This window comes from Pan troglodytes, chromosome 11, assembly GCF_028858775.2.
Source record: "Pan troglodytes isolate AG18354 chromosome 11, NHGRI_mPanTro3-v2.0_pri, whole genome shotgun sequence".
NCBI classification, from domain to species: Eukaryota; Metazoa; Chordata; class Mammalia; order Primates; family Hominidae; genus Pan; species Pan troglodytes.
The window spans coordinates 76,381,866-76,395,761 of NC_072409.2; the positions used below are offsets into that span (position 1 = coordinate 76,381,866).

The following is a 13,896-nucleotide window of genomic DNA, read 5'->3' on the forward strand; positions in this document are numbered from 1 at the left end:
GAGATGGGGTTTCACTGTGTTAGCCAGGATGGTCTCGATCTCCTGACCTCGTGATCCACCCGCCTCAGCCTCCCAAAGTGCTGGGATTACAGGCGTGAGCCACCTGGCCCGGCCGCCATCAATATTTAATCTACTTAGCATGTTATAGCAGTGATTTCTGACTTACCTGCATATTAAAATCATCTGGAGTGCTCTAAAACCACTGTATAGGTCCCAACTCTAGATTTCATTGGTTTGGGATGCTGCTTGGACTTTGGGATTTAGAAAGTTTCTCAGTTGACTCTAATATGCAGCCAAGGTTGAGGACCACTGCTTTATAGGGATTGAACAGTGTTTTGATTACCTGTTTACTCAAGTGTCTTCTACATGATTTAAACAAAATAGGATTTTAAAAAATGGTTTTGACACTGTTACTGGAACAAAAGGAAATTAGATTATGGTAACGTGGTTTAAAAACTTGAGAAGTAGCAGTCAGTTCTATGTAAAAGTTTACTTGGCGAAATATACTAGTGATTTTTAAAAATGGGGTTGGTAATTCTGATTGGAATATTATGGCCTGCGATGGGTCACTTATTCTCAAAAGTATTATTTTTTTCCTAAACCACTTGATTTGTCGTATTCTTTTGTATTTACACAAGTACTCACTGTATAGAATGCATTATATTAGTAATTGAGTAGAAATAAGTATTTCTTAGAAAATGAATTTTAAAGTAATACAAGCACATCTTTTCAGGTGCTAATGTCTTTTTTGTCTTAGAATTAAAAGTTAAATATAAATATGTTCAAAGGGTTTTTCTCTTTTTTTTTTAGAATTAAAGTTGGGAGAACTACTTCATGATAAGCTGTAAGTATTTATCCTTTGAAAATAGTGTAGTGTAATGTTTCAGTCTGCTTTTTTTTCCTCATGTGGAGTAATATTCCCTGAAGTTTGAGTAAATTTACGTTTCAAAATTGTGAAAATAAAACTAATTATAAATATATTTTTAACTGTGATGAGCTATTTTGGGGCAGCTGACCCTAGTTGTGATGTGAAATGGTTATACCTAGGGAAACTGTAACTTATGGTCCTTTCCTTGAGAGCAGATGTAATGAATGTGGAATTTCTTGAATAAAAGATATCAGTTGTATGTCATATGTGATAGGTTGCTTGATAACCAGAAATTGGGTGACTAAGTGCCTAGATAAAAGTAAATGAGAATCCCTGTGTTTTAGTCAGTTTAGTGTTGTTGTAGCTGAATACCTGAGACTGGGTAGTTTATAAAGAGGTTTATTTGGCATACAATTCTGATGACTGGAAGGTTCAAGACTGGGCAACTGCGTCTAGTGAGAGCTTTAGGCTGCTTCACCTCATGGTGGAAAGCAGAAGGGGAGCAGTGGGGAGTGGCATGTGGTGCAAGGAGATCACATGGCAGAGGAGGACGCAAGAGAGAGAACCCGAGGAAGTCAGAGTCTTTAAAACAAACCACCCTCTTGGGTAGTATCGTTGACCCTTGAGCAACTTGGGGATTGGGGTGCCGACCCACCCCCTCACAGTCAAGAATCCACATATAACCTTTGACTCCCCCAAAAGCTTAACTACTGGTAGCCTATCATTGACTGGAAGTCTTACCAATAACATAAACCATTGATTAACACATATTTTGTACGTCATATGTGCCATATACTGTATTCTTAGAATAAACTAGAGAAAAGAAAATGTAATGAAGAAAATCATAAGGAAGAGAAAATATACTTACTGTTCATTAAGTGGATCATCATAAAGGTTTTCATGTTTGTCATATTCATGTTGAGTAGGCTGAGGAAGGAAGAGGAAGTTAGTCTTGCAGTCTTTGGTGGCACAGGTGCAAGAAAACCTTTGTCTAGGTGGACTCCAGCAATCCAAACACATGTTGTGAAAGGGTCAACTGTAATTCGTTCCTGGGAGAGCAAGAACTCACCTCCCTGGGAGGGCATTAATCTATTCATGGGGATTCTTCCCCATGCCCCAGACACTTCCCACTAGGCCTCACCTCCCAACACTGCCGCATTGGGGATCAAGTTTTAACATGAATTTTGGTGGAGGCAAACCACATGCAAACAATAGCACCTTGGAAAAACAAAATAAATGGAAATACTTGTTCGTCTTTATATGCCCATATGTAGCCCCAGTTCCTATACTGCCATGGCCAGGCTCAATTTTCAAGGTTAGGAATATGAAACTTTTAATTAGTAAGTAGACAAGATTGGACATTGTGGTTGCAGGGAAGGGGAAGTAGAATCTGAAATTCAGTTCTTCTCAGATTTGAGCGTGTGCCAGAATTGTCTGGAGGGCTTATTAAAGCGTAGATTGCTGGGCCCTACCCCGAGAATTCTTTATTAGGTCTAGTGTGAGACCACAGACATCTTATATATTTTCTTTTTTTTTTTTTTTTTGAGAGGGAGTTTCACTCTTGTTGCCCAGGCTGGAGTGCAACAGTGCAATCTCAGCTCACCGTAACCTCCGCCTCCCGGGTTCAAGCGATTCTCCTGCCTCAGCCTCCCAAGTAGCTGGGATTACAGACATGCACCACCACACCCAGCTAATTTTGTATTTTTAGTAAAGATGGGGTTTCTCCATGTTGGTCAGGCTGGTCTTGAACTCCCAACCTCAGGTGATCCACCCGCCTCAGCCTCCCAAAGTGCTGGGATTACAGGTGTGAGCCACCACGCCCGGCAGAAATCTTTTTCTTCCTCACAGTACATGTGAAATAATTTGAGTGGCAAGTACATGAAATAATTTTTGTGTCAGTCGACAGTTAATTGAAATAGAAGTGTTAGCAAGTTGAGAAGACTAAATGCATAGAATACTTTAGTTATTAAAAGTAGTATAATTTTATACTGTTGTGAAAATATGAATAAGCTTACTGGCTCAAAAACAATTTGTTGGCTCAATTTTTTTATTTGCAGATTTGGTCTTTTTGAAGCCATGTCTGCTATTGAAATGATGGATCCCAAGATGGATGCTGGCATGATTGGAAACCAAGTTAATCGAAAAGTTCTCAATTTTGAACAAGCTATCAAGGTAGTTACCATTGTACTTTTTGTGTTTCCATTTATCTTTTGTTACTTCCTGTTAAAACATGGTGCTTAATAATGAAATGAAACGTTGTATTCAAGTCTGTTTCCTTCAAAGCAGCTCAAGTATATAAACAAGAATTAGTTATAACCTTTGTATGTTAAAGTCTGAAAATTGAGGTCTTCATTAAAATCTTGCTCTAAATTTCTGCATTTGTGTACTTTTAAAATTAATTTTTGAAAGCATTTGACTATTCAAATAGGAAAATTGGCTTGGGGGTTAAATTTTGTGTATTAATATATTCATATATAAAAGTAAATTTACACAAGTAAAATACTTGTGGTAGTGAATTTAAAATTGCTTTAGAAATTCATTTATACTTGCCATAGAGTTTGATTTTACATATTTTATAAAGAAAGATTTACTAGGCAAATGGATATCGTAAACAAAATTTACAAATAGTATAGTTAACCAACTTAAGTGAAGCATTTTAAAAAATCTTTAGTTTTCGGCTGGGTGCAGTGGTTCATGCCTGTAATCCCAGCACTTTGGGAGGCTGAGGTGGGTGGATCACGAGGTCAGGAGATCAAGACCATCTTGGCTAATACAGTGAAACCCCGTCTCTACTAAAAATACAAAAAATTAGCTGGGCGTGGTGGCAGGCGCCTGTAGTCCCAGCTAATCCGGAGGCTGAGGCAGGAGAATGGCGTGAACCCGGGAGGCGGAGCTTGCATTGAGCCGAGATCACGCCACCTGCACTCCAGCCTGGGCGACAGAGTGAGACTCTGTCTCAAAAAAAAAAAAAAAAAAAAAAAAAACTTTAGTTTTCTTTCTAAGTAGTTTTGGGTCATTAAAATGATTTATATTAATACTTAAAGCTGGTTTGAACTGTGCTTTTAAAATACTTGTTGATTTGGCTTTTCATTTTATATAAAGGCCTTTATTTTGATATTTCTTGTTGAAGACCTAAGATACATTGTTTTTACAATTATTATTTGTCAATTAAAAATAAAATTTATAAGAAGATATATTGTTTTTAAGAGTACAGAGTTAATTTGGTGTGATAGTTTTATCAGATGATAAGATAGCATTTTCTTAGAATTGCTGTTTTTAAATATTGAATGTTAGAAATCCAAAATGCTACTATACATAGTAACCATAAGTTTAAAAAATTTTCTGCTTATATGTCACATTCTTCCTCCTTTTTAGGATGGCACTATTAAAATTAAAGATCTCACCTTGCCTGAACTGATAGGGATTATGGATACATGTTTTTGCTGTTTGGTAAGAATGGAAATAAGACTATTGGTTAATTTTAAAACTGTGATTTACCTGAATCTTGTGATTTAAAAGCCTATACACTAATGTTGTGTATGAAATAAATGTAATACTTGGCCTAGTAAAGATGTGCATAAGATTGACAGGCCTAGTAATAGCATTTCATCTTGTTATCTACTTGATTTTACATTCTAATTTTCTGGGTGAAGGGATATTTTCTTTTCAATGAAGATAATATTATAGCCGTGGTTCACAATACCCTTTTCGTTCTCAAGTTACTCAAGTGATAAGTCTGTAATTGGAAGGTTTCATAAATAAGCATGGAATTGAAACAAAAGAGAGCTATTATGCAATGGCTTTGGAGAGATTTTTTCTAATCTAGGATAAATTGTAGTAAACTGGCCATCTCCTGTGAAGAAAATTTTTTAGTGATTTGTATATGCTGAATTATGTCTTCCCTAGAAAGTACTGTTTGTCGAGAAATTCTCATTTCTACTGCTTCCCCCCTGCCCCACTTTCTGACCATCCCTTTCTTTTTATATTGACATTAAATCATTTTCCTTAGAAATATGTAAAATTTATTCATTTGTTCATTCAGCATTTATTGATTGCTAGTGTGTGTACTTGTATTAGGTGTTTTATATGTATAGTTTTCACTTATGTTTTACATGAGCTTTATTAGGTATCTGTATTATCTTACTGCCTGTGATTACATTGCCTGGGAGGGGCCTAGCCAGAATCTTAATCCTGATCCTTCATCTTCCAAAGCTGTCTCTTTACCCCCTCAAAGATTTCTTTATTACCTTTTAGCAGTTTACAGTCCTAGTGGGTGGAGTAAAGAAAGGAGTCAAAGGATTGCTGGGAACAGACATGTGAATAAACAATTCTGACAACATGTAAATGCTTTTATGATGGTGCCGTGGGAACAGAGAGGAGGAGTTAATTATGTCTGAGAGAGTAAGAAAGGCTGTAGAAAGGAAGTAATACTGGTGTGAGGTACTAAAGAATGGTAGGCGTATGACAGGAAGATTCATGGTTTAGTAGGCAAAGAGGGTATATTGCATGGGCATGACAATGTGAAAATGTTCATTTTGGAAAATCATAAATAGCTGCTTAAGTCTGGCAGGGAGCCAAGTAGGAGGAGTGTGGGATTAGTGGAGAGTGGTGGAGAAGGAGGAAAGGGTAAACAGAGGGAGGATTTTTGCCAAAGTTGAGGAACTATTCTGTGAGACTCTTGGGACGGTATTTAAAAATTTGGACTTTAAAAGGCAGATGGTTTTTAGTCTGGAAAGTCTGTCTTCTGCACACTAGTTAATACCAAATACACACCTTAATTACAGAGTTTTCCACAAACATTTGTCATTTTGCAATGCAGTAGCGTATGTCTTACTCTACTGCAGAATTCTTGGGCTTAAGGTAAAAATAACTATAAACTTGGGCAAATGATTTAAACTCTTACTCTGTTTCTTTACATATAAAAGGAGAAAAATACCACCTTTCTCAAAGTGCTAGGAAAAAAATGAGATAAGATATTTGAAAATAATATAATATTTGGGACACAGTACTTACCCAATTTTGCCTATTGTTGGTATTCCCAACCTCTAGTACATGGTGCCAGACATATAGTGGTCACTTAGTAAAATAGTATAAAACAATTATCTTAGTGTTTTAGAAAGATCTCTAGTTGGGGGTATTAAATTAGAGATGGGAGGCAGGAAAACCTATCTAGTTTCTTGAAATAATCTAGGTGAGATACGATGTTGGCTGGGTTGTGGTGGTAAGGATTATAAAGTTCAATGAGTGTCTAAGGATCTGGTTAGTTCTATAATTGTGAATTTTCCAGTTTATGGATTTTTTATTGACTACATTGTGGAGTTGATTTCTTTTGGATGCTACATAAAGAGGCAGTCTTAATTTCATTAATGTCTAATATGTTGCAAACTGATTTATGTACGACAATGATTCCCATAGACACTTGAAAAATGTTAGTCAATGAAAGTGAATTCTAACGTGTCTTTTTTTTTTAAGTCTTGTGATTAATCTTATTTGGGTCTATGGTGGTCTGGCCTTTGACTCTAGGATCAATTTAGACTTTGCAGACTCAGTTTATCACCTTAAATATATACTCTTTTGTTTCTTTATAGATAACGTGGTTAGAAGGCCATTCACTGGCACAGACAGTATTTACATGCCTTTACATTCATAATCCAGACTTTATAGAAGATCCTGCTATGAAGGCTTTTGCTCTGGGAATCTTGAAAATCTGTGACATTGCAAGGGAAAAAGTAAATAAAGCTGCTGTTTTTGAAGAGGTAAGATTTCGTAATGTAAGAATTCCTTGGCCAGGTGCGGTGGCTCATGCCTGTAATCTCAGCAGTTTGGGAGGCCAAGGTGGGCAGATCACCTGAGGTCAAGAGTTTGAGACCAGCCTGGCCAACATGGTGAAACACTGTCTCTACTAAAAATACACAAAATAGCCAGGTGTGGTGGCATGCATCTGTAATCCCAGCTACTTGGGAGGCTGAGGCATGAGAGTTGCTTGAACCCAGGAGGCAGAGGTTGCGGTGAGCTGAGATTGTGCCACTGCACTCCAGCCTGGGCAACAGAGCGAGACTCTGTCTCAAAAAAAAAAAAAAGAAAGAAAGAAAAAAGAATTTCTGAAGTTCATTGACTACCTTATTCACTGTGATGTATTTAAATGATTTTGTGATATGTACTTTCGTCTACGTGTATATTTAAAAACAGTTTTTAAAAGTAATGCTGTTGCCATTTACAGATATATTGGGTAAAGTAATTCAGTTCTCTCCAAGAAAGGGCTTTCATCTTAGCATATGTTCTTTCTGTAGTACCATTCATTGAGTATCCGTATGTGCAGAGTACTGTTTTTGGATGTTGTGGGGATTCCCAGAGAAAAATCAAAGAGACAGCCCTTGTCCTCAAGTCTCTTAGAAGTTATAATACAAAAAGGGAGCTAAGGAGAACAAAGATATGAATATTTTAGGGTATAGACATTTTCCTTTAGTTTGTCCTAAGTACCTCACCTGAGGAAGTATTGTGAGTTTTAGAGATAGAAAGATTTTTTTCCCCTTTAGTATAAAAAATAAGCTTTCAGACGCTGATAATTTTCAGGGAATTGCATCTCAACCTAGGACTACAAAAAAAAGAATTGTAAGGGAAAATGTGATAGCATTTGAAATTATTGATAACTATTTTTGTTAAATTCTTCTGTTGAAACTGATGTTTCTTTTTAGTGCTGTTACTGCTCCAGAATAAATTTCCTAGGATCCAACAGTGGTTCAGTGTATAGTATGTAAAACTTTTCTCAATTTATACTATGTATGTGAGAATAATTAAATGTATACCCAATATGTTTGTCCATATTTGAAGGTATGGCTTTTTTTTTTTTTTTTTTTTTTTTTTGAGAGGGGGTTTTAGTCCTGTTGCCCAGGTTGGAGTACAATGGGGCAGTTTCGGCTCACTGCAACCTCCATCTCCCGGGTTCAAGCTATTCTTGTGCCTCAGCCTCCCGGGTAGCTGGGATTACAGGCGTGCACCACCATGCCTGGCTAATTTTGTATTTTAGTAGAGACCCGGTTTCACTGTGTTGGCCAGGCTGATCTCGAACTCCTGAGCTCAGGTGATCCACCTGCCTCAGCCTCCCAAAGTTCTGAAATTACAGGCATGAACCACTGTTCCTGGCTGTATGGCTTTGTGAGTTGTTTGAAATAGTGTCTACTTTTTATACAGTTGGTGGTTATTTACATATTTGTATTGATATGGGTATCATTATGGAAAATCTTACTCATTTGGATGGAATTTTAAAAAGATTAGTTTGAGTTAGAGAAATACAGATTATTTTAAATACTAGTATTTTCAAAGTACAACTAAAAGGCCATCAAAATCAATGGGGCAGAGAGAGGATTCCTTGAACAACAGTGTGTGAACAAGGTGATTAGCACCCTTGAAAGTTACTTTATCATCATTTCATATCAAAATTTCAGATAGCTGAAATGTGTTAAGTATAAAAAATTACTTAAAAATCAGGAGAAGATAGTTCACAGAAAATAAAATGGCCTTTAAATGTAAGGTGCTTAACCTCATTTTAATGCAAATTAAAACTGAAATGTCATGTTTTTACCCATTGTTGGCAAAGATTAGAAATTTTTTATAACAAGATTGATGAGGATGGTAAAACAGGCACTCAAATACTCTATGTGTGTGTCAATGAATATGAGCAGTCATTATTTCCCACTTCTTAGTCTTTTTTTTTTTTTTTTAGAACTTCTTATTGGGGAATAATTTCAGATTAACAGCAATTATGGGAACCAGCACAAAGAACATGTAATTCGTATGCAGATTCAGCTACTATTAACATACTGTCCCATTTGCTTTTTTCACTTATGCGCGTGCTCCTGCTCATGCTCTCTCTCATGTATATATGTATGTATGTCTTTTCCTGACCTGTTAGTAAGTTGTGCCCATTAACGCCTTCTTCGCTGTGACACTTTAGTGTGTTTCTTCGAAGAAAAAGGGCACTGTCCTGCAGAACCACAACACAATTATCAACTTCAACAAATCTGTAATAACAATGCACTATTCAGATTCCATTTTTGTTAATTGACCCAATCCTTAGTGTTTTTTCCCTACAATACAGGATCCAGTTTAGAATTATGTCCTGCATTTAATTGCGTATCTCTGTAGTATTCTTTAAGCCACATCAGATCCTTAGCTTTTCTTTGTCTCCGGTGACATTGATATTTTTGTGAACACAACCTTATCCTGCTTTTCATTTCTTAATAGGCTATGCCTCACTTGGGTTTATCTGTTCTTTCCTTACGATTAGATTAAGATTGTGCAATCTTGGCTGGAATATAACATAAGTGATGTGTGTTTTTCAGGGTGTCACAACTGGAGGTACACTGTCTGTCTTTCAATGGCGATATTATTTTGATCAATCCATGAAGATTTTGTCTTATTACCATATGGTTACTGTTTTTTTCCCTTTGTATTTAAGCAATCTTGGGATACACTTTAAGACCATAAAAATATCCTACTGACTGAAGTCTCTCCCCTTAGATCAAATATCCATTGACGGTGCTTGCCTGGACTAATGTTTACTGTGATGGTTGCAAAATTTGTATTTTTTTATTCTAGTTCATTTTCCACATTGATCAGTCAGCACTTGACATCCTACTCTAAGCAAGACTCATACTTTTTTGATGGGAGTGTAAATTCTTAACGACTTCAGAAAAGAGCAATGTGATATCTATCATAATCTAAAATGCACATCTTGACTCAGCAGTTTCACTTCTAGCACTCTATCCTACAAATATATTTGTATTTGTACACAAAGACCTGTGTACAAGGATATTACTTACAGAATTGTTTGTAGTAACTAGTTTGGAAACCACCTCAGTATCCATCAGTAGGAGACTAATTAAAAGATGTTACATTCATACGATCAAGTGCTTTGCTGCTGGCCAGGCATGGTGGCTCATGCCTATTAATCCCAGCACTTTGGAAGGATGAAGTGGGCGGATGGCTTGAGCTGAGGAGTTCGAGGCCAGCCTGGGCAACATATCCAGACCCTGTCTCTACAAAAAATACAAAAATTAGCTGGGTGTGGTGCTGTGTGCCTGTAGTCTCAGCTACTAGAGAGGCTGAGGTTGGAGGATCACCTGAGCCTGGGGAGGTCAAGGCTGCAGTGAGCTGTGATTGTGCTATTTTACTCCAGTTTGTGTGCAGAGTGAGACCCTGTCTCAAAAAAAGGGTATTTTACTGCCTTTAAAATGGAGGTCAATTAAAAAAAAATTGGAAAAAAAAAAGGAGATTGATTTATGTGTAGAGATAAGATTAGATTTCTAAAGTGAGAAAAGTTGGGTGTAGTAAAGCATGTATATAGCTTGCTACCACTTTTTTCTTTTTTAAAAAGGGAGGTAGCTAAATCTTCATACATAAGAGGATAACAGGTTTTGAGGGCTGGGGTATACACTTGTTTGCACTGTTGGGATTTTTAGGGTGTGTCTGCATTATTTTGTTTTTAAATAAAGTAAGTTTTTTAGTAACAGAAGAAATTGTAATTGAATTTTATTTCTAGGGGGTTCCACTTTGTTACCCAGGCTGGAGTGCAGCGGCATGATCGTAGCTCACTGGTAGCCTTGAACTCCTATGCTCCAGCGATACTTTGTCTCAGCCTCCCGAGTAGCTAAGACTGCAGATGTGTTCCACCACACGTGGCTAATTTTTAATTTTTTTTGTAAAGACTGGGTTTTGCTTTGTTTGCCAGGCTGGTCTCAAACTGCAGTGCTCAAGTGATCTTCCCACCCCAGCCTCCCAAAGTGCTGGAATTATAGCTGTGAGCCACCACACCTGACCTGTAATTGAACATCCATTTATGTTCTGGATGAAGGTCTTACTAGGAAATGGGAGAAATCTTAAAGGAAGAGACTAATAGGACAAGAGTGATAGAAAAACTTTTAGGAAAAATAAAGATACAAAGATAAGACAATTTTTATGAATTATGATCGTGTTCAAATAAAGTACAACACTCAGGCCCAAATGAATAAATGGGCAATAAAATAAGTTGCTTATTTTATGAAGGAAGGTTATTGAATGTTTATAACACCTTTAAAATTTAGCTTCACTATAATCCAGGAAATACAAATGAAAATGTAGTTTGATTTTTTCTTTCTTTCTTTTTTTTTTTAACCTCACCCACCTCTTGATCTCAGATTTCACGGCTCCTAGAACTGATTGATTTTCATGAATATAATTTTAAAAATGAAAATGTTCAATGTTGGAAGGAATGCAGTAAGTTGACACTTCTGTTTTTACTAGTATACATTAGCACAGCTGTCTTGGCAAACAGTTTAATAATGTGTATATCAAGAATCTTAAAAATACTGATATCATTTAAACTAGTTATTTCACCTCTATAACTCAGCCTTAAAGAAATAATTAGGCCGGGCGCTGTGGCTCACGCCTGTAATCCCAGCACTTTGGGAGGCCAAGATGGGGTGGATCACCTGAGGTCAGGAGTTCGAGACCAGCCTAGCCAACATGGCGAAACCCCGTCTCTACTGAAAATACAAAAATTAGCTAGGCATAGTGGCACATGCCTGTAGTCATACCTACTTGGGAGGCTGAGGTGGGAGAATCGCTTGAACCCGGGAGGCTGAGGTGGGAGAATCGCTTGAACTCAGGAGACGGAGCTTGCAGTGAGTCAAGATTGTACCACTGCACTCCAGCCTGGGTGACAGAGTGAGAGTCCATCTCAACAACAATAACAAAAAAGGAAGTAATTAGAAATATGGGTACTTTATGCCACATAGGGTTATGGTTGAAATAAATTATGGATAATTGATTACACATAATTTATTATGTATATTGAGTATGTAGTTATTAACATGATGAAAGAGTGCTTAATAACATGGAGAAATGCATATGTCAAAAGGTTAAAAAAAGCAGCATTGTAGCCAACTGTGTAAAAATAAAACTGGAAAGAGGAAACCAGAAGTTTGCTTCTGGGCCAAAAGATTCTGTTTTCTTCGTTTTGCTAAATTTTTCAGATTTTCCAGATAAGTTTGTCTTAGTCTTATAATTAGAAAAAAATACGAATCTAGTAAAGTCCTCAAGAGACCTAGTGATGAATAAGAATGATTTGGCCGGGCGCGGTGGCTCACGCTTGTAATTCCAGCCCTTTGAGAGGCCCGAGGTGGGCAGATCACGAGGTCAGGAGATCGAGACCATCCTGGCTAACACAGTGAAACCCCGTCTCTACTAAAAATACGAAAAATTAGCCAGGCGTGGTGGTGGGTGCCTGTAGTCCCAGCCACTCAGGAGGCTGAGGCAGGAGAATGGCGTGAACCCGGGAGGCGGAGCTTGCAGTGAGCTGAGATCCCGCCACTGCACTCCAGCCTGGGTGACAGAGTGAGACTCTGTCTCAAAAAAAAAAAAGATTTATAATGAGCAAATTATTGATTTAAATTGGATATTTCTGGAGTTCCTAGCTGCTGGTGTATTTTGTTCTCAGGCGTGTCTCCTGATCTGGAGACGTTTTCTGATTTCTTTCTTAACATCTTGCTCACATGCCCAAAATAGGAACCCTATCAAACTACTTTTCTTTTGGCATTCTGTATCTTGCAATATCGTACTGCCAGTGTTATCTTTGATTACCTCTTTCTTCTTACCCCTTACGTTCGGATTATTTTGCTTTGGCTTGCAGATGCCTTGAATCAGGGCACTGTTTTTTCTCTCATCCTTTCTGCTTTAGTTCGTCAACCTTAGGTTTGGCTTCCTTGGAGTTTCTGAACTCTTCTCTCTGGTCCAGTATTTTCTTTCTAGTTCATTCTCCATGTGACCAGCAGTTATCTTCCTAAAAATAGGTATCCTGTCACCCAGGCTGGAGTTCAGTGGCGCTATCTCGGCTCACTGCAAGCTCCGCTTCCCGGGTTCACACCATTCTCCTGCCTCAGCCTCCTGAGTAGCTGGGACTACAGGCACCCACCACCATGCCTGGCTAATTTTTTGTATTTTTAGTAGAGACGGGGTTTCACTGTGTTAGCCAGGATGGTCTCGATCTCCTGACCTCGTGATCTGCCCACCTCGGGCCTCTCAAAGTGCTGGAATTACAAGCGTGAGCCACCGTGCCCGGCCAAATTTGTTATGTGAAAATTTAAGTGGGGTGTGTGTGTATGTACATTTTAATAAAAGTACTAATACTTGTATGTAGTTTAAAAAGTTAAATAGCCCACTTATGAGGAAAAATAGTTCTCTGCTCTTTTTTTTTTTACTGTTCCATATTATTTCCATATATCTGGATATAATCTAATATTCTAACTTCTGGATTTAAGGATTTACTAACTTTAGCTTTGATATGTTAGATTAGATCAGAATGTATCATATATTACCTCTGCCCTTGCCCCAACTAGTAATCTAAAAGCTGGTTAAATCATTATGGAGCATCAATGTTGTTGTGATTGTATAAATATTAATGAGAGGTGAACCAAAGTAGTATATGCTTATATTTCCCTTCTCATACAAAATTTTGTTTTTCTTATATGTGATAATTGTCTCTCTTTTTGATTTGCTTAGTTTTCTATGTACTTCTCCCCAGTTCTTTTGCCCTCTATTGTGAAACCTATCAGATAATCTGTCAGTTGTATATATTTTTTTGAAAATGCTCCTCTTGAAGTCTTGTTCTCCAGCTTCAGTCTGCATCACTGTGTGCTATGCCCACTGCACAGCTGTGTCATTCTAGTTTTTTGTTCTCTGTTCTCCGGGAATTTCATTGTTTTGTTAGGTCCCTTGTTATCTGGCCCACGTGCCTTTATTATTCTTAGTTTATTGTTTTGCTTGGTGGAATATTTCCAGTTCTTCAGAGAGACAAGAAGGTAGATTTTGAGACCTGGTATGTCCAAAAAAAAAAAAAAAAAAAAAGTCTTCCCTACCCTCACACTTATTTGGTAAGTTGCTATTTACCATATAAATAGAAGTAGTCTTCCTACCTGCCAAAATGTGCCCTATATTCTGTTGCTTTTCTGTTATATAGATGGACCTTCTGTATTCCTAAGGGTGATAACTTC

The 13,896-nt window shown here is 37.5% G+C and overlaps 1 protein-coding gene across 17 annotated transcripts in view; it reads left to right on the top strand.

Moving 5' to 3' along the window:
* NAA35 (N-alpha-acetyltransferase 35, NatC auxiliary subunit) overlaps positions 1 to 13,896 on the top strand; it is an 81,897-nt gene that overhangs the window by 14,499 nt on the left and 53,502 nt on the right. For all 17 annotated transcript variants that reach the window (XM_528341.9, XM_024345662.3, XM_054658859.2 and 14 more), the window contains exons 3-6: positions 811 to 844; positions 2,926 to 3,040; positions 4,244 to 4,318; positions 6,457 to 6,624. In XM_528341.9, the coding sequence (XP_528341.2) occupies positions 811 to 844; positions 2,926 to 3,040; positions 4,244 to 4,318; positions 6,457 to 6,624 (392 nt within the window). The remainder of the gene's footprint in view (positions 1 to 810; positions 845 to 2,925; positions 3,041 to 4,243; positions 4,319 to 6,456; positions 6,625 to 13,896) is intronic.